The 21,061-nt window shown below is 41.7% G+C and overlaps 1 protein-coding gene across 1 annotated transcript in view; it reads left to right on the forward strand.

Moving 5' to 3' along the window:
- The window catches only part of LOC121336602 (multiple epidermal growth factor-like domains protein 6), a 184,462-nt gene that overhangs the window by 4,365 nt on the left and 159,036 nt on the right, over positions 1-21,061 (forward strand). The window contains exons 2-4 of the mRNA XM_041405927.1: positions 7,636-7,770; positions 8,413-8,522; positions 9,957-10,061. Coding sequence (XP_041261861.1) covers positions 7,636-7,770; positions 8,413-8,522; positions 9,957-10,061 — 350 coding nt within the window. The remainder of the gene's footprint in view (positions 1-7,635; positions 7,771-8,412; positions 8,523-9,956; positions 10,062-21,061) is intronic.

The following is a 21,061-nucleotide window of genomic DNA, read 5'->3' on the forward strand; positions in this document are numbered from 1 at the left end:
AACTGTAAATATTTTCCAATTTTAGAAGCTGCTACTGCTGGGTTTGAGACATCATAAAATGGTTTTAGATCTCACAAGAGGTGTAGAAATTTCCTGCTCATAATCACTGTAGCTTACACATACTGTATGATTCTTAAATCTGCACATTTAAGGTAAGAATGGGAAGGGGAATGCCCCTTCACTTTTAATGGGATTTGGCTTCTCACACTACTCTCCAAAATTACACTCTAAGAGGAAAAATCTTGTCAGGTTTCTTTAGGTGTAATTGTTATGGAATGTTGCTATAGTTTAGTTATTTATGCAATAGTTTAATGTGCTTGAAATGTGTTTTTGCAGTATTTCTTGGGAAAATTGCCTGGTTTTTGCTTTGACTTTTCTTCTGCATTGTTTACATCCAGCATTGCCTTTTTTTCCTAGTTGTAGGCATGCCATGATCTAGGTATGACAGACTGTGGAATATTTTTAATAAATTTGAAGATGCCTCCTGGTGAGGAGGGATGAGATTATCTGTGGTGGCAGACCTGGTCCTGAGGTGACTTTTTAGCAGAACTTTGGTGGAAGTGACACTTTGGCTCCTAGGGGGTTAACAGCCCATATTGCAGACTTGTGTTATTCACCAATTAAATACCTTCTCTCTTTGAACACAGTTAATAGATTTCCTTCCTCTGAAATTCAAGCCTGTTATTGCTTACATTCCCTCTCAAATCTATTGCTTTTAATTTATTTCTGAGCAGAAAGAAATTTCCTTTCATTACTGCGAAATCAAAGCATTTTAACATGATGTACTGAACATATGCAGTTTGTGCTTTGGATTCCAGTTTCTAGCCTTGCTTTAAAACTAATCATTAATTGTTCCAGAGGGGAACTTGATATTTCTGCCTTTGCTGTGAGATGATGTGGGCTGTAATTTGTGCTCTGAGCTCCATTTCAGTGCCTTTGACCTGTGGATGAATATTTGTGCGTGGAAAGGGGAATGTTGTTCAAGTCAGAGTGCTGACACTTGTCTTTGTGTTCTCTAGTAGAAACACCTTGCTGCCTTCCCTTTGTAAGTCAGAGCAGAACTTGGCACAAAATCTTGTTCAGAAGAGAATGCCATGCCCAGACCATGTTTTTATGTACATGACCTAATTCAATATTGAAAATTTACCATAATATCTCAGGAATATGTGCCTGTACTGTTTTTTAACAAAGAAGTCCCCATTATTTATGGAACAATTGGGTATTTTGGGCCTGGTCTTCTCAGGTTGGAATGTTCCTCTATAGAAAATGAGGTTTTATACACCTCAGCCCTCGGGAGGCTCTTCAGTGGTTGCCCTTTTTTTTGTAATTGCTGGTGCTCTCCCTGCCTGACCAGTGCACCATCAATGGTGAAGAATATAGCTGTGTAAACTTCTGTCATCATTATATTGCTTGTACCTTATACCTGTGAGTCAAAGCCTGTCCATCTCTCTCTGTAGAGTAACACCAGGAACTGTGGGTTATTTAGAACCTCAGCATAAATTTCTAATCCAAAAGATATAAACTGAGATTTTTATTTTTTTTTCCCCTTCTACTTTGCCACTGTTGAACACTAATCCACTAATGCTGTTAGTTTTTCTGTGGTTAAAATTAATTAAATATTTAGCTTAATCAAGTTTTCTTAATGTTAAAGCAAACAAATGAAAACCCCAAACCAAACAAAACCCCTCAAAAATGGACATTGGTGTCAAGGTAATGATTTATAGGGGAGTAAAAGACTTGGAATATTTCAACACCTAAAATGTTGGCATTTAGGGATTTTCTTACATACATTGCATACTTTAGATGTAATCATGTTTGTTTCAGTTTGACTGGAAGTTGTATATTTCATGTTATTTTAAAAGTAAGCTTTCAAAAAAAGTTTTGCTTTGAAACTGCTAAAATCTGGCAGGCACCAAAAAAGCCATGAGCAATCCCTAGATAAGGTTGCTGAAATACAAATGAGGATTTCAGTGCCTTCTAACTCATTTAATTGTCAAACAGTGTGGCACCTGCTGTAAACCAGAGCGAGCTTTCTCTCCTTGTGACAAAGCGGTGTGACACTTGGAATGATTTTTATGTTAACATTTTAACATCAGGTTCCTTTGCGCCTTCCTGCTGGAGGAAGCCCAGGTGTGTGCACCTGGCAGGATTGCTGGGGGCTGGAGTTCACTGGGGTGTTACACACCCCTCTGCAGGGGACTGAAAATGGCATGGCTGTAGTTAATGTGAAATTACACCTAGAGCTTTCCTCCCTGATTTCACACTTTTTCACCCTCAATTTAGCGTGGATTTTGGACCCTTATCTGCTTTGTCCTAACACGCCACCTATTTCTTAGCCTCCTTTATGTGATATCCCATATGGTTTCCTAATTAAGAGAGAGATCCTTGGGACACTGGTCCTTAAGATTGTAAAGCTGAGTGTTTGTGCTGCTTGGTTTGCAGGCCTGGTCATGGGTGCCCTCCTGGATGTAACAGACAGAACTATAAAACTGGGTGTTGCTGGGGAGTGCATCTACATGACACTAAAAGAAAAAATAAAATAAAAATCACTCCCTGATTTTAAAATGAAAACAAACAAACAAACAAAAAAGATGGATTGGCCAATCATGGTTAAATGATCTGGATGTGCATGTTTATCTTCTGCTTTTCTTGCCACCCAAAATAGATTATTCTGTCCTGGGGGAGGGAGGAGGATGGTTAAGTGGAAGGTAAGCGACAGGCACCGCACTTTGATAGCGGCAAGAACTAAAAATCTTATTGTTGTTATAATAGCTGAGTGTGTAATTAATCATCTCCTATTGATTTGCTCTTCATCTAGATGCAGGGCACAAAGGCTGAAGGAACTCTCATGTTATTTAGCTGCTCCATCTAATCAGAGAGAGGATGTGAGTGAGACACAGCCGTGCATTAGTAACCTGTGGGATGGGGCAGCCTTGTGTGGTGGACCTTCATCCACAGAGCCAGAGAACAGCAGTGATAATGAGACCTAATCCAAATGAGCTTGGTGCTTACAATCCATGTCCCAGAGGGGCTGTGAACATCGCAAATATTGATACAGGATCAGGAGAGAGCAGGGATTGATTAGTGGTCAAGGGAGCAGGATGTCCTAATTGTCTCTGGTAGTGCTGATTAATTTGATCAGGGAAATGAGCCTTAAAATAGATTAAGGGTAAAAAGGGGAGCTTGGCAGTATAAAAAAATAAAAGCCTTTTCTGTCATTCTGGCCTTTTTGAATTATTAAGCAATATGTATCTACAGACAAAATTTATATATAAAAGCCAATATATGTAACTTGTTCTTTGGATCTTTTGTTTCTGTGGCCTGTTTCCTGATTTGACTTTTCCTGTGTTCAAACAAAATTTCGTTTTTACTCCTTTCCAATTGAGATCATATAGATTAAAAATTTTGATCAACATCTCTTTTGCATACAACGTCATGCTGCTGGCTGTTTCTCCTCTGCAGTGCCACGTGTTTCTGAAAGGTGCCACCTTGTTTTTCTAGAGGTCTTTTTTATAAGACAATGGTTATGTTGGAGATGTGAGGGGATTTAGACAGTTAACCTGAAAAGTTCCTAACCAAATCCTTTGTAGCAGTGTACAACTATTTTCAGATAACATCAGTGTATCTCTGGTGCAAAACCAGTTATCATCACAGCAGTGGAGAATTTAGCCCTGACTGTATTCTTGGCTCCCTTAAGAAAACTCTTATTTGATCTTTTCAAACTAAAACTGAGTGAGCAGACTGGTTTTCTAAACTTTTAATAACAGCATAAGGGGAAGGAGCAGCAACCAATTAGTGTTTTGAAAATACAGGATTCCAGCAAGTCGCTCCTTATGACAGGTTTCATCTATTGACTGATTTATGGGAAGATCAATAGTGTTCAGGCTGCAAATTCGTCAGCTCAGGCAATGCAGGCTGCAACATTTCATTTTTAGTGAGATGCTAACAGCTGTCTGACTTAGTGTAGAAGGTGGTGTCATTCAGGGAATCTCTGTGGAAAGACCTGAAATCAGACAGCCAAATTCGCATTCGTTAATGTTTTGATTTAAAGTTTGTGCTGTTGAAAGGAATCTTTAGGGATATCTTGATGTGTGTTTGCTCTCTCACTGCTGTTAAATCTACCTTCAGCTTCTTGTATTGAGCTGGGAAAAAGTAGGTAGGTAGGATGAGAGATTTACTTTGGCATTCCAGGTGTTGGGCAGAAAAAGAAAATGTCCCTATGACAGAGATATGATGGGCCTTTACAAATGGAAGTGTCCAAGGCCAGGTTGGACAGAGCTTGGAGCAGCCTGGGACAGTGGGAGGTGTCCCTGCCCATGGAACGGAATATCTTCAAGGTCCTTTCAAACTCAAACCATTCTGTGATTTTTTGCTAGATCTATTCCTTTTCTTTTTAAAATTCCAAACACAGGAACGAATTACATCCCGCCCGGAGATGCTTTTAATTTTCTCTGAACTTTTCCCGTTGCGTGGTGGCTCACAGGCACCACGGCCATATGATTAGCCCAGGCTGCTCTTGCTCTGTGTTGGTCTAATTATCTGTTCATTAGAATCTCAGGTCTTGAGCTGGAAGTGTGTAGGGTGTCTTTGTTTAAAGGGCAGTCTCCTAATGCAAATATTAAGAGAGCTTTCTGCCTTGCCTCAGTCAGACTGACAAGCTAATAATAGCCTTGGTGTTGGCCTTGGCTAGCACAGAGCACCAGTGCAGAAAGGTTTAAAGGGACTGGTCTATCAATCAAATCGTGGCCCATAATTTGCCTTTGAGTCTTTTGCTTGTTTTAACACTTAAACTCCTGTTAAGAAACATCTTCTGAATGCCAAGGGCACAGCAGTAAAACAGGAGCTGTTCTCTGATGCACCACTACATCCACTTGGGGCTTCAGCTCAGTCCTGGATGGTCTCTAATTAGCAGAGTGCCACAGTGCTGAATTGTGCCTTCACTAGCTGTAGCCTTGTTCCAGGAGCTGTTCTGAGGTTTGGAGGTCTCCAGTGAGTCAGATGGCACAAAAACTGCCGTGTTGACTGTGTGTGTGGGAGCCGTGAGGATGCTGAATTGTTGGAGAGGGCATGTTTGATTCCCAGCTTTGCCAGCACAGGATTACATGTTATGCAATTGCTGCAATTTAATTATAGTGTTTCAGCAGTTTTGATATCTGCCTTTAAATTATCCCAAGGGCATCGAGGAGGAATGGCTTACTTTGAATAAATCTTCATAAACATATGACTCTGCTGCTGGCTTGTTTTGTTCTGTGAGCGTCATTTGTTCCCATTAACCATATCCTAGAAGTCAATACTGCTATTCCTGGAAACATGGCAATATCACATGAGGAGGAACTTGTGGGATGGGCTCAGTGTGTCATTACAACAATTGTCAGCTCCCCTCTTTTACTTATGGAAGAGCGATGCATATGAATGTACCTTTATCTGGAAAGTTTTAGGCATTTCTAATAAAAGGAGATATGCATGAATTATCAGAACATGGTGTTCTATTCACTGGAGGGAGAGCCATTTTAAAAAGCCTGCTAAGTGAGGCATGGTTGCTAAGTAAGGCAAGGGTTTTATTAGACCAACTGACGTAATGGAAAGGAGGAAAAACAGGCAAGATTTTGGGCACACAAAGATCTTCTTTGGATGGGAAACAAATGGCAGACTTTGTGCTAAGAATGGCTTGGGAACAATGGCTCTGAACTTCAGCTAAATATGTTAAATGGGGAGGTAATTCTGGAGGGAAGGGGTAGCTGGGACATGGGAAGCATTGCTAAATGATGGAGATGACATTGGGAGTGAGGGGGAAGGCTGATTGCTTGAGGAATTTGAGGCAATCTGGAATTGGGCTGTGACCATCTCCTGTTCTGCTCTGAGGTGTTGGCACCCAGGGCAGACCTGAGGAATGGGAAATATGGAGCAATATTGAGTATGGGCTGTGCAGTAGAGGAGGAAGGACGGAGGGATGTCCATGGGCAGTGTGGTTTGGGATGATGATGATGATTGCTCTAATGCTCTAAAGCCTGGGAGAAACAGATATTCTAGTTCAGGAAAGTAACTTCTGCCAAGGTCAGGTGTTCCAGCACAAATGGATTCTTTACTTTTTTCCCATGGTGATACAGGACAACCAGAACTTACAGCTGTGGGCTTTGTTCTCCTGCCTTCCTTTACATGGGCAGCCTGAATTCCTGAGGGCTGGTTGTGCTTAAATCTGCTCTGTTCCTCCTCCTGGAGTGTTCTTGTTGGGCAGAGGTCTTCTTTACCCTGAGATGATGTCCCAGGTGCTCCCTTGGCAGCTGTGGTGGCTTTGGGAGACCTGGCTGGATGTGCCATCCTCCACGGGGTGCTGTCAGCATTCTGCACAGCCCTGGCACTGTTGTCCTGTCAAATCCTGTGGGATTTGATCCAGAATCAAGTCCAGGCAGGGCTTCTTCCACGTGTTCAGCTCAGCAGGAAAATTAATAATGATTATAGTGTTTTCTGGTTCTGCAAAGGCTTAATTTAATGATATTTGTAAACTACTTGAAGACCTGTGGGTGAAAGATATTCTCTCGTTAGCAAGGCTACCTTCTGTGGTGTTCAGGCTTCATAGGAGTTAAAAACCACCATAAATCCTGAATGAGAGGTGAACAACATCCACTGTAAGTGATGATGACCAACTGCCAGGCAGCTCTTGGGCTAGAACTGCTCTCTTATTAGTGCCACCCCCAGGTTTTCTAGCACAGGGTCATGTTCCTACCTGTGACAGAGGAAACAAGTGTGACAGGGTGTTATTTGATTACTCTCTAGCTTGGAGAGTGCTCAGACTGAAATTTGGGGAGGGATTTGTCTGCTGAGTGGTGTTGTTGCCAGGGTGGGTATAGAAGGTCCCTGTTCCCCCCTGTGTTTGAGTTACTGAGGCTTGTGCTTGCAAAGCCCCACCAGGCTGTCCTGGGGGATTGGTGATTAAATTATTGCACTAACAATCTATAAACGACTCAAAAAAACCCAGTGAGTTAATTTCATTCGTGTCACAACAGGATCCTGCCTTCAAAGATGACAAAACTCCTCATTCTTGATGGTTTTATTTAGACCTTGAATGTTTGCTGCCGTTGTTTTCTGTCATGCAGAATTTCCTGATTTATACCAGGGCAAAGAAATTGGGATAAGGCAGACAAAATCTCTACAAAACCATCAGCATGTAACCTTTTTTTTGACCCTCCGTACCTCCTGCAATCCTGCTATTTTTGTAACTCTGGCTAGGTAGCAGGATGAAGATTACATATCATCCTCCAAAGCAGCGCTTTTATTTTGGTCTTGTTATTTTAAGAATAATCAGCAGAGAACAAGGATACTTCCTCTTACCAATTTCATGTGTTTCCCTGAGGGGACTGATGGCGAGGGGGGCTCTTACAGAATATTCAATTTCCCTAGCAATAGTTTAGATAAATCCTATCTGCCCTTGAATCTGTGGTAAATCTTTCATTGGCTTGTGTGGAATTTCAGTGCATTGTTCACATGCTGCCTTCCAAGGCTTGGGGCTGCAGTGTGTTCAACCAGTAAAAATTCTGGTTCAAACTCTTACACCCATCAGAGTTTTATGTGTGTTTCTCTAGATGTCTAAATTTGGTGTTAGAAATAAAAATTATTTTTTTCTTTGCCCCCCCCCAGGCCCAATGTGTGCCCAGTGCTGGAGCTGGCTCTGGTGGGACACCAGGAGCCCTGTATTCAGTCCTTCAGTCGGATGGTCAGGATGTGGAAGCAAGGCTGCACGAAGAGGAGGTGGTGTGTGAGCTATGAGAGAAGGTAATGTATTATCTATTGTTATAAATGGGTTTTGTTGCTAATCTTTGTGCAAGTTCTTTAACTTTTTTTGTGAGATAAGTTGTCAACTGTTTCATCTGAAATGTGTGGTTATGGACATAGAGTTCTCCTGAGATTTGACTTGAAATCTGTTATTACTGAGTAGAAAATGTGGCTTTTTAATGTGTTTTGGGTTGCTCATGAGCTTCGTGGCTGGCTTTAGATTCAGAATTTCACACTATCAGAAAATGTTCCTGTCTTGTTCTTGCTCAGGTGAAGCCCAGCTGTCAAGGCATTGACTTTGAAAAATTGAACTTCTTTCTATTTCTGTCACATGCTTGGAACTGATGGGAGATCCGAGTCCCCCAACAGCTAAACCCAAAACTGATTGGAAAAAAAAAAATTACTCACCTTTGGCTAGCTTAAATATAAAATCTTCAAAATAATGTGTGGACACAGCATGTCAGAGATATTTGGTGTTATCAGGATGCAATTTGCTGTTTCTCTTAGTTTTTAATGAGAACTCCTGATGGAGGCTGAAAAAAGTCTCCTAAATATGACATATGAGTCCAGCGTGCTGCTGGTGAGGTGGGAGTGAGTTTAGTGGGAGCTGTGGTTGCTCTCCTAACCTTCCTGTCCCCACAGGTCTGGCTACTACACGGTTTACAAGCAGGTGTACAGGATGGAGCAGCAGACTGTCTACAGGTGCTGCCCCGGCTGGGCCCAGCAGGACAAGGAGCCTGGCTGTCTGCACTGTGAGTTGGGACAAAACTGGGGCAAAACCACAAAGTGACATCCTCAGGCCATGCCTTCCTACTGAATCCCCACTTCTAGATGCAAGGGTTTTGTTTCTTGTGGTTTGCCACTGGCATTTCCCCAGTGACGGGGGAAGAAATGTCCTTTGAAAAGATAAAAGTGCCCATGTAAAAGCAGCAAATAGCTCTAATTTTAATCCACATAATTTAGATTAACAGTCTAAACTCTAATTGGAGTTGTTGCAGCATTTTTGTGCCAGCCTGGCTTTGACAGGCCAACCAAATTTATTGCTGTTACCCAAATTATGCAGAGAAATCTGCTGTGAAGCACTTTTCTTGGGTGTAGCTCTCACTGCGGAGTCTGATTGGTTTTGGCATTTTCCCTTCTGCTGGTGCCATTGAGGCAGTTTTATTTCTACTCTGTGGTTCTCCATCTGATAAGAACCCCTTTTCTGTCACCAAATTCTAATAATGATTGGATGTTTTCCTAAAAGGTGGAATTTAATTTAAATTATAAGGCAGCACTTCAGCCACTGTTAACAAGACATCAGTAGAAGATGGCAACCTACTCAGTGTTTAGTTTTGTTACTGTTTAGTCAGTAATTGTGTTTTCTGTATGAAAGTTAGCATCTGTTCTTATTTATTTTTTAATCTTCATACCAACTTCAGGGCTACATTCAGAGAGCTTGCTTTTATGGTTGTCTCTGTGTAGTTAAAACACAAAAACAAGCCTGAGAGGTATTCCTGTTAGTTTCAGTCTGAATCTTCATATTTAGTGTGCACCTGTTTAGTCATAAGAAGTCAAAAATATGCTTACAATCTGTGTTTTAATCTCTGGTGTAAAGGAGTTTAAGGTATGTGAGCACCAGTGGCAAAATGAAATTTTCTTCCTGAAAGAGCAGTGCAGACTTGCTTTGAATTCTTTAAGGCACCAAAGTGGTTGAATTACTCTTTTGTATTTGATATTCTTTGCAAGTTTGGCTTAAACATGTGGAATTTAAGTTGTTGTAAATAAAACTGTTCTGTGGTAGAGGAAGGGAAGAATTGCAATTCCCCTTTCCCCTCCACATATATAATGTCTCCCAGTGCATCAGTGGTTTTTAACCATTCCTCCATTGCTGTCTGGCAGTTCTTCTGATTTTATTTTGGATTCAGGAAGTGCTTTGAGTCCTGTCTTTTGCCTCTGAAGCACCTTCAAGTTAAACTGAAATATCCAAATCTTACTTTTATTAAATTTCTTCATATCAACAAGATAGTCACACCTATGATTCCAAGTCCTGCTGCAGTCCAGCCTTTGCACTTCAATAAAAATCTGGGTTTCTTCTTATTTGGAAGTTGATGCTGCAGCAGGACTGAGCCAGAAAGGCAGTTCTGGAGGATCCTTGGCACAAACCCAGCTGAAATAGCCTGTCCTGTTCTGTTTGTGTGCTCTAGTGCTCTGCACTGCTGGCACTTGCTTCAACGGAGGGAAGTGCTCTGGAGAAGGATCCCAGGTGTGCCAGTGTCCTGCAGGATTCCAGGGGCCTCGCTGCCAGTATGGTGAGTGCATGGGGATTGTCTCCAGGGCATCTGGTGTTTGGGTAAAATGCTACTTCAACAGTAATTGTTAAAAGAATAATATTTTATTAATGTTGGCTTAAAATTAAAGGTGCCTCTGCTGCACTTTTGAGTGGTTATTTGATCATTCTCTCTCCTTTTTTTTTTTTTTTTTTAATTTGGTATTGAATTTTAACAAAGGAAGATGAAAATTTAATTTGATTGACGTGAGATGAGTGAGTGTCTGTGGTGGATAATATCACTGAATACCAGCAGAGGTGTCCAGTGGAGTACCTGTCTGTTGCTTCTCAACTTGAATGTTCCTGTGGTGCTCTTAGTGAATTTCTCAGCCCTGCTTTTACCTTTGTGAGAGGAAATTCTGAGTCAAAGCAGGTGGGCAGTAGGTGAAGAATGCAGCAAATGAGCCACTGTATTTGTTCATGGGATATTTTTTTTTTGTGCATCTCAAAGTAGGAAGGTTTTGTAGCTCACTACCAAATATTTCATAGTATTCCTGGAATAATATATGCACCAATCTTTCATTTCACTGTGTTCTAGCATACTATAGTCTGAATTCTGTGTGACTTAGACTCTATCACCCACTCTCAATGAGAATCTTTTTTGTCTCACACACTGGCTCACAATTTGATAAACCCACAATGGGTTCTCTTGTAATTTACCACACTGTGTAAAGCTCTCCAAAATTACAGCACTGCATCCATTTGGCTTCTTAAGGGAGGGAAGAAAGTCATTCCTTCAGAGTAGGCTGTGATTGGGACAAAGGGTTTCTTTTGTATTAGGCAAATGATAATTTCCTTTTCAACTGAAGCATATTGTGCTTTGTTCAAAGGAAGGCAGATTTTTAAGTATTTCGTTTTTTCCTTTTTAAATTCTAATATGTTCGTGTCCTCACCTGGCTTGTCTGTCAGGCAGTGTGAGTGAGAAGGACTATAACAATAAATAAAATGCAGAGCTGTTTACAATGGAGCTGCTGCTGCCTGCAGACAATTTCAGCTCAGTTGAGCTGTGATTGGGTGTTTCTTTACTTGCCACAAAAACAAGTTTATGTGGGTGAGTTGAGGTGAGCCAGGGTGACACCGAGGCAGCCTGGTTGTGATTAACTTACAGAAGAGCTGCTGCTCCGAGGTAAGCAGGATCAGAGTCTCCAAAAAGGCCTCCTAATAAGTTATTACCAAATGGAATACATCTCAGCAAATTATAAATTGTCCTTGCCATAATAAATTGTATTTTGGTGCTCCTTTTGCTCGGAGATACCTGTGGAGCTGAGGCATTCCCAACTTGTGGGTAGCCCAGGTCAGATTTTCAAGCTGCAGGGGGATTGTGCAGTCTCTGTGTCACAGGTTGGTGACTGCAGCCCCTGCAGGAACAATGAGGGGCATCCTGCAGTCCCTGCTCTTCTCACCTGGGTGGAACTTTTATCTCCACTCGTTTGTCTGCTTCCCACTGAGTGCTGAGGTCTGAATGGAGTTCCAGGAGCCATCATTCCCAGGTTTGTACAGCCGCCGCTATCGCAGCCTGGCAGGAGCAAGTTTATAAATTGGATTCTGAAGGGAAAAACCTTCCTTCAGGAGGAGTGTTATGGACCATTCACCTGCCTAACAAAAGCTAGGTAATTTAGAGTGTAAGGCCCCTTAACTGTTGCAGGTGCCTCCAGTCAGATTCTTCTGAGCTTTGTATCATATTGGTGCGGGCTAAAGGAAGGAGAAATGTACTGTGGGACTGACAGCCACAGCCTCCAGTTTTCCTGGCTGATGTTGGAATATTGCTCTTAAAGTAGCTTGGATTTAATGCTTGAGAGCTGGTTTCTTTCTTTCAAAGAATTAAGGAGTCCATCACTATGATTCTGAGGTGAATTTGGTACTCAGTACTACCAATTTTTATAAGAGCAGCAATTAGAAGTTAATTAATTTTTAATTATAATAGATTATAAATGTTTTTCTGTTTATTAGTTTTAGTTGTATTATGTTGTAAATGTTTTAAAGTTAATGATTTAAAATTATTTTGTGTGGGTTTTATTATAATGCATTTTTTCTAGTTTTATTTTTTTAAAGTGTCTAGTTTTATTTGTAAGGCTTTTTTTCAAACTTGTTTTTAGTTTAATTTTTTAAAATAATGTTTGTTTTACTTTATGAAATTTTTAAGTTAGTAATTTTAATTTTAAGGTTTGTATATAGATGTGTACTATGTGAGTTTTTTGTCAGGCTTTGAGAATTTTCTATAAATCCATTTCCCACATTTGTAATCTTGGCTTCTGTCACTTCTGGTATTGTGGCCTCCTGTCAGTTTCCTGACATAGGAGGAACCACAGGCATTTCATAGCTGCACTTGAGCTCATTTCAGCAAAATTGCTTCATGTATCCCATTTTATATCTCCCCCTCTCCAACCTTTTTGATTTTCTTTGTTTCTGCCATCAGTGTTGGCAGCTGATTCTGAAGTTTCACTTATGCAGCAGCTCTCATGGTTTCCTTGCTGGGTGCTGTGAACTAGAGACAATAGACAAGAAACTAGTACAAAAATATTACTAAATTCAATTACTCTAAGAAATAAATGGGAACATACATCTCAGGAAACTTCTAATCATTCTTTTTGTGGGGTTTATATTTGCCATTGAGGCAGGGAGTAGGTCGTTGTCCTGGAAATGAAGTTTTGTCTGAAGAAAGTTTGTGATGGATCCTCCAGGATGGCTGATGGCAGCCCAGTGCCTCACAGCCCTCTCAGCAGAGATGATTATTCACAATTTTCGTGAGAGCAGCTAATGAGAGCAGCTAATGACTTTTTAAAGGAGTGATAGGGTGTTTCTGCAGCCTGGGACACGACACAATCCTGCTGAGATGCTGCAAGGGTCAGGGCTCCTGTAACAAACTTAATGCAAGTTTGTGTTAATTGTTTTTAGAAAAGTGTTACTGCCTCCCTTGTACACATCACTCCATGGTTTTATGATTTTACCCACACAAGCAGCAATGCAAAACTTAGGAGAAAGATTTATGGGTGAAATGGTCGAGTTCTTCATGCAGCCATTGCAGGGACTCGGTGACAGATTGAGCTGTCTCCTGCACTGTCTGCTGAAATTTGTCTTGTAATAATAGACTTATATCAATTACAATGTAAACTTGCAAGCTGGATTTCTTTCCACTTTCTGAACTTGTTTGGAAGTCGTGACCCACGTTTGTCCCATTTGAGAAAGGGAGGGAAAACCTGTAGCAAAAAAGAGAGAAGGTAAAACCCAGTGCCAAGAATGAATTCTGCTGCAGTGCTGGTGTCATTGATATTCACTAGTTGTCCTGGTGATCTTGTTCAAGGCCTGGTGGCCACCTGAGCTGGACATGGGAGTGAATGAATTTCATTCAGCTTGGTTAATTGAGCCCTGGGACTTTTACTTGGACATGCAGCCACTGAAAACATCCCAAATTCTACAAACAAGGGTGTATTTATTTACTCCTCGTGTACATAGAATTGCTCAGTGGAAAATGAAGGGTTAGTTTTGACTCTTAAGTGTTTTGTCATCAAATCTCAAGCTGTTGATGGTTTTGCTGAGTGCCTCCTGATGCGTTTTAAAACATGAAGTAAAAAACCAGAATTAGAACTGAACAGGCTTTGTAATTTCTTGACTGATACAAAACCCGAGCATGATTAACGTTTTGCAAGAGGCCCCCATAATTATGAAAAAATAAGTACAGTTGAGCCTATCTGAGACAATGGATGTATTTGGAAGGGGTTTAAAAATAGGTGAGGAATGACCAGGGCAGACTTGTCAGCAAAGTCATCTCATGGTGGCACGGTGTTTGCCCTCTCCAAAGAAAGCTCAATGCAATATTCCAGTGCCTAACATATAAAGTGTCAATAGATAAATTTTTAATTTTTACACTACTGCTTGCTGTCACACAAGTGGAATTTTAGGTTCTTTTGCAGTGCCTGGTGCAGATCATTAAAGATGCTTCCCCAGCACACATCTGGAGAGGCAGTGTGCTCTGCTGGCTGCAGGGCTCACCTGATAAGAGCTTTCTTTTCCACTGACCTTGGATATTTAGTGCAGTAACTTTTAGCAAATTACCCCTCTCTGCCTGGGCTTTGTTGTACATGAAATGTTGATAATGGTGGCTCATTCCTTCGTCAGGTGCTTTGAGACCCAAGTAATTAAGTGCGAGATAATGGCGCTGGAATGTGTGTATAAAGGCAGGATGCACACTGCATGGGTAGCTAAATGAAATGCTTATGAGGGAGATATTCATCAGTTCATTGACTAGCTGTCAATCTCTGCCTTCACTCTGGTCACACACTATTAAGATATTGAACTATATAAAGATTCTGGTAAACAAAAATACCAGCATTTCCTAGAGCAGGTAGATCAGAGTTTACACTGTAAAGCTGCTTAAAATAAAGGGTTTTTTTTAAAAAAACCATTGATTAAAATGGCAAGAATTCTGATATATTTTCTTACAAATAACAATATTCTTTTATTTTACTGTGAAAAAGAATTTTCTTCCATTTTCCTCTAGGAAATGTTTCTTCCTGCAAAGAGCTGTTTGATACAACTTCTGATTAATGTCCTGTCTGCCATCCTGGTCTCTAAGCTTTTCTTCTTTGAGGCTGGAGACCTACACAAGCCTTACAGGGCAGTGTAAACCCATGAACCAGTGCTACAGATTTTCCTTCTTTAAAATAGCAAATGGCAAGCTCCCATGGATCTGTTTGCCATAGGGATGTCTTCAGTTTTCATGGATCTTTGTTTCCCCCTGAAACTATGAAATGTTTAAATATTTGTGGGGGTAAATTAGTTCTGATAGCTGGGCCCTCATTGTGCCAGGGTTTTTGGCATTTTGTTTTCATATTTTGGCTGTAAGTCCCCTGAAGTCTTACCTGAACCAACCTTTTTGACTTGAAAATTTGCCATTAGCCCATAGGGTGAGTGGAAGAGGATGGCACAAAAGATAATTTATGCTCAGCTTGCTCTAGTTTAGTGCACATAATACCTTAAAGATACCAGCTTTGGCTTTTTTTCCTGTTTTAGCACAGTCCTCCTCCTGCCCCAGATGACTCAGTCTCATTAGTAAAATGCAGCCTGTCGTGGCAAGGGCAGCAGAGATGACTGATGAGGCTGCTCAGGGTAGGAAAGTACCTGTCCTCTGGCAGAAAGAAACCTTGTGATCACGCTCTCTCCTAGTGGCACTCAGTTTTGTTCTTCCTCTGCTCCTTTCTGACTCCCAGGAGCAGTGATCCATCAATCCTGTGCCTGTTTTTTTGGCTACCACGCCCCTCCTGTGGTGGAGGAGCCCTGTCAGGCAGCACATGGCAAGGGGGAGATGCTTTGGGGCCACCCTGCAGCACTGAAGGAGCCCCAGTGAGCTCTTGAGAGCATCCTGTGGGCTGGGAATGTGCTGCAATCACTTGTTCCTGCATTAGGGACTGGGGTAATGAGCCCTTTTTAGCACTTGTCAAGGTAATAGCAGTGCTGTCTACTTAGAGGGTCCAAAACCCGTCCAAGGAGTGGAATTTGAAAACATGAGTGTGTTTGGAACGGCATGCAGAGCTAACAGGGTGTGTGGACGTGTTTCATCTCATCAGAAGTTCAGAGTGGATGGTGGCATTTCCTTTCTGGCTGTCGTGTGTGAGGCACACAGCAAACACCAGCACTGAGAGGCAGTTTCAGGTGATGGGGCTTAAATATCTTCACTTTGTACCTGGCAGGTTGGTTGTGGCCAGCAAGCAGTGCTTGATCTTACGTTAAAGATGCAGCCACTGCTCTAAACTCAGCCAGTTCTGAAGCAAATTGGTTTAGTTCAGAGAAAAAATGGCAGTGTAGGTTTTAAACCTTAATATTCATTGGTCGTATTGAAAATGCAGAAGCCATTGATTTTGATGAAGTGATCTGAGGGCCCAGTAAATGTTTATCTCTTTGCTATAATTCTTTCCTACACTGAAGATTTCAGACATTTAAAACTGTTTCAGAGGCTGTTTCAGGTGATTTTTATTCAATGTTAAGAGCGTTCTACTGCCCAGCATGCATTTGAAAAATACCCTTTTATATAACTTTAGGTGGTTTTGGATTTAAAACCCCACTTCAGTTGTCTGGACAACTCTGCCCTTGCTAAACCCAGTCTAAAATAACGATGACCTTTTCAAATTTCCCCTCTCAGTATCTCATTTCACGTGGGAGCTCTGCTGATTTCACTGTGTCAGTCCCCCCTGCCTGCATCCCTCCATGTCCTGGTGCTGTCTGCCACCAGGTGAGCCCACAGCAGGTGCAGCTTGGTGTCCCCATGTGATCCTCAGGGTGTCCCCAGCCTCTGTCAGCTCAGGGCTGGCTTGGTGTCCTGCTGTCACCCCTGCCTCCACCTGGATGCTTCTCCTGCAGCTCTCCTCGAGGTGACCTTGGAGCTGCCTCCATGCCTCTCCCTGCCTCAGGTGAAGCCTCACAACAACTACAGAGCCAGTCTGGGCCCTTCCAGAAGCACAGGGGGAAGGGAGAAAACCTTGATGGCTTTTTCTTTCAGTTTATAAGTAGTTTATCGAATTTCAGTTGCAGCCCTTTAGCTGATTCTGGCCTCACTGCAGAGTTAGTCCTTCAGCACTCCAGTGACTTAATTGCCTTCAAAATCTCAGAAACAAAAAGGCACTGCTTGAGTTTTTTTTTTTTTAACCCCTAAACCTTAATGAAGCCTATTAATTTCCCATTAGATTTTTAAATTTAAAGAGAAAAAAAAATATTTTGAGTATTAAGGAAAAAAATTGTTTCTAATCTACAATGCCATCTCCATCATGTAGGTCTATCAAAAGAGGCATCTCCTGTCAGGGTTTGATCTCATGGTGACACATCTTTCTGTAACCTGTCTCCTGGTGCTCTGGTGACAACTGACAAGTGTCCTGACACTTAAAACATCATGGGATTTGTATATTTAAATTACAGATGTATATAACTACAAATTAATAGAAAAACCTGCGTATGAAGTGTCACAAGTGTGGAGCTGATTAGAAACCCATGAGACAGGTGAGTTGGATGTTCTCTTGGGCAGAGATTTGCAGAAGACAAATGTAGTGTCCAGATCACTGCAGGAGGTCCGAGCTATCTGTAATCTCTCAAAGAAAAAAAGTTATGGTTGAGATAAAAATGACATTATCTGTTCTGGTGATAACAGTTGATTCAGAGATTAATTCTGGTTGTGAGCAAGGCCCTGGGCAGGAATCCAAAAGCCCTGAAAGCGTGGCTTCCTCCAAACTTTCCATTCTTTCTTCTTTGCTCCCCTCCTCACACCCACCTGCTCTTTGCCAACACTGTCCACAGAAACACCTTTCATCAGCAGCAAGACACGAACCTCCCCAGATAAAAAGCCCTTTAAAGCAGCCACTAAAAAGCTGAGAGGAATAAAAGCTCTGCCGCTGCAAACCAGGAGCGGTGAAAACGCTGATTGAAAGATCATGCCTGGCTCTCTGCTGGGTGTGACAGGATATAATCATCAGCCCATCCTGCTGAAAGAGAGGCACTGCCTGGGCTCCACAGCCTTTAGGAGGGAGAGACAGGCAGACAGACAGCAGAGCTGGAGCTGCAAACAAATATGTCAGGAGGAAATGAGCCTCAGAATAACCACTGGAGAGAGAATTCACCCCCGTTGTCTTGGCCACAAAAGGCTGTTTAGGCTGTGCTTGCTGCAGAAGGTGAAAGTGAAAAATCACAGGGGAAGAGCTGCTGGCATTTGTTTGTTGGGTGAGGTCGGTGTGCCAGCAAAATGAGAGTTGTGCAGAGGTGCTGTGCAGGTACATTCTTCCCCCCCATCACTAGCAAAAGGGGAATGAGCAGACTTTGAGTCTCTAGAAACATCTGGATTCTGTTTCATGACACCTGTGTGGCCTCTGTGTGGCTGTGGGCAGATTTATTTGGGCTTCTAGCTTGCTTCAGGGATTTGAGCTGGATGACAGTGAGTTTGATCAGGTAATGCAGATGGATTTAATTAGCCCAAGGTACCATGGCTAAGCTCTGCCAGAATCCAGTTCATGCAGTGCTTGTGTAGCTCTGGATGCAACCCCTACATTAATAAAGCATCTAGACAACATGGAATTTTAACTGATTTGGCAGAATATCCAGCAGATTGTTATGTCTTTAAGAACATTTTTGTTGTATTTTGGTAGCTTTTCAGAGTGCAGTTGGAGATGGTTTCTGCTGTCCTGTCTGCAGAGGGCTTCAAACACTTCTTCTGCACTTTCCCTCCCATCCTCAAAAGTCTTTGGACTGCTGTGTGCTCCCAAAGAGGCACAAACAGCAGAGAACCCTTCACAAACCAAGCCTGGCTGTTGTTTTCTCCTTCGGTGCATCAGTGCAGTGTGTCACTGCTGATTGCTGCTCCTGCCATGAGAAGTTCTTGAGGCACTGTCACTGCAGTGTTCCTGGTGGAAGGGAGGGATTGGAGCTGCCTTGAGCAGCCCTGCTAGGACTCTGACAAAGTCACATTAATTATTTTTGCTGACCTAAACGCGTTGACACACAAATATGAACAGATTTGCACTGTAAAAGGAGAAAAGGGATTCCTCTAGAAATGTGTGGGTTTAGCTGTTCAGTCAGGACTGGGTCACAGCTTTGGAAGGGACCTCAGAGAACATCTTTTCTCAACCCCCTGCCATGGGCAGGGACACATTCCTCTGGACCAGATTGCTCCAACCCCTGTCCTTGAACACTCTCAGGAAGAGGGATCTACAACTTCTCAGGTCTGGTACCTCTAAATCTATTTTAAGCCAGGAACAATGGCCTTTAAAAATTATTTTAGCATCAAAGGAAAGCCTGTGGTGCCTGTCCTGGTTCCTTTCCAGCCCTTGTCTGCAATTCTCTCAAGCTGGGATTGGGTATGTGCTTTTTTTTTTTGCCAGAGGCTGTGTTTTAAGGCTTAAGAGTAGATGTGTTAATGTGTATCTGTCACTTTTTCTGCAGCAAGCTCCCTCCATCCTGTGCCTTGTGTCTCCTTGGGTGTCCTCTCAGGGCTCTTCAGGAAACAGCTATTTGTTGTCAGCCATCATCCACCTAGAAATTTGTTTTCTCAGGTGTAATGCAGCAGAATTCTTCAGCATAAATACTGTTTTACAGTCATTTAACAGCATTTTCAGTGCTGATGTTTATTTCATCTAAAAGGGGCAGAAGAGTTAATTACATTGTGTAGAAAGGGAGGCAGAATCTTGCCAGCAACCATGAGGCATTGCTGCTCACTTCGATAGAACTGAACTCACAGTAGTGGCAGCTGGATTTAATTATAAGTTTGCAACCCTGTGGTTTCAGCAGCAGCTGCTGAAGAATGGATAATGCAAGTAGCCTTCGAAGCCATTCACATTAGAGATAAAACCTTGTCATTCACTGAGACAGCTGACTGAACAAGTATTAAAATGAATAAAGATTTCCCCAGGGAGGTTGCAGGATGAGGTTTGGTTTTTGTCTCGCTGGCTCTTGCTCAGATATGTCAGGCGTGCTTCCACCCAAAAAATGTGAGACTACTCACAAATAAAACTCTTAGATTATCTAATCTAAGCAGTGGTTGTGTGATTAACCTCAACAAGTTAGGAAGGAAATGCTGCTTACTGGACTTTTCTGTGTTTCTGTAGCAGTCTTAAGAAAGCACTATCCCTGCCTGGAACAGGGAGGGATGGAGAAGGTTAAACATGTGCTAAAGATACCTTAAAAATTCACTTTATTTCTCATTTTAATCAATGATATGTCAGTAATAGACTACCACAACTGAAATGCTATGGAAAAGTATGTGGCTACTGAAGTTATATTTTCACTAGTTTGTTGTTGATATATTTCAGGTTTCTAAATGGAAAATTGAAAATTCTAAAGTGAATTTGAGCCTTGCAAAACTAAAACTGATAGTTAGAACCTCCACTGGCAAATTAAAATATTTTCCAAGTCAGGCTGGAACAACAACTTGGTCTAAATGATTTTTCCAGCATCACTGGTCAGTTGCTTCCCAAAAATTACTTCCTATCCTCTTTTAAGTTTTGAGGTGAGTAATAATTTGGAGCTTTGGAAACCCTTTTGTGTTTTTTCTACAGTAAGATTTGGTGCCTTCTGAAAGTAGGTCCTGTTCCAGATAGGTTTTGTTTATGGTCACATAAAAAGCTATGAAGGTTGGGTAAATTTCAGATTTGACTGTTTGAAAATTTAGAATTTTTGAAGTTTCCTCTTAGGTGTTTTCTTTTCCCCTAGTGATAATGAAAGCACTGACTTACTCTGCTTAAAAGAAGAGCAGCTGTTATTTGTCTAGGCAGATATTTAATTTCTGCTTTGTTGCATCTCCTGTGGAAGGAGAGGCAGCTGTGGATGAAGTGGTCCCTGGAGACACTGGCCCTGTGATTCTTATAATTTCTTTTATTTTTGAGTGTCTTTATCATTCTTTTTCCTTTTCCCTCTTCCTTTTTTTTCCATCCTGGCTACTTTCCACACCTCAAGTTGTGACTTAAACTTTAGATCCAGTTATTTCAAAATTGTTTTCTGCTTCTTCAGGTACTTTCTAATAATCACTTCTAAGTATACCAAAAGTTGAAAAGGCCAAATCTATTTCATGACCATCTGGAATAAAAGTGGCTGCTCCTGTTTTTCAGACATTTGAGAGATTCTCATGTACTGAAGTGCGGGAATTGGTGTCTGTGCTATCCTTTTAAAGAAAACTTATTTCTTACTCTTTCCTTTTTTGTAAAATCTAATTGCTTTTTCTTCACCAAGAATTCACAGGCAATTGCTTTTCTCGCTGTTATCCGTGCTGCAAGGGTGGCTTTTGTGTGCAGGGCTGCTGACCTGAAGCTGTTTTTTTCTCTCTCTAGTCCCACTGTTTGGGAGCTCAGAGAGCTGACAGGAGTTCGGGGAGGCAGTGCTGATCTGCTGGATGTCTGACATCCTTTCCTTCACTCGTGAGCACTGGAAATCCTGTTAGTATTATCATAATGTAACATGAGGGCAGAAACAGTCCATTACATGGAAATTTTTATGGCTGGCTTTTCACTTGTCCAT

This window comes from Onychostruthus taczanowskii, unplaced genomic scaffold, assembly GCF_017590055.1.
Source record: "Onychostruthus taczanowskii isolate IOZ18803 unplaced genomic scaffold, ASM1759005v1 scaffold24, whole genome shotgun sequence".
NCBI classification, from domain to species: Eukaryota; Metazoa; Chordata; class Aves; order Passeriformes; family Passeridae; genus Onychostruthus; species Onychostruthus taczanowskii.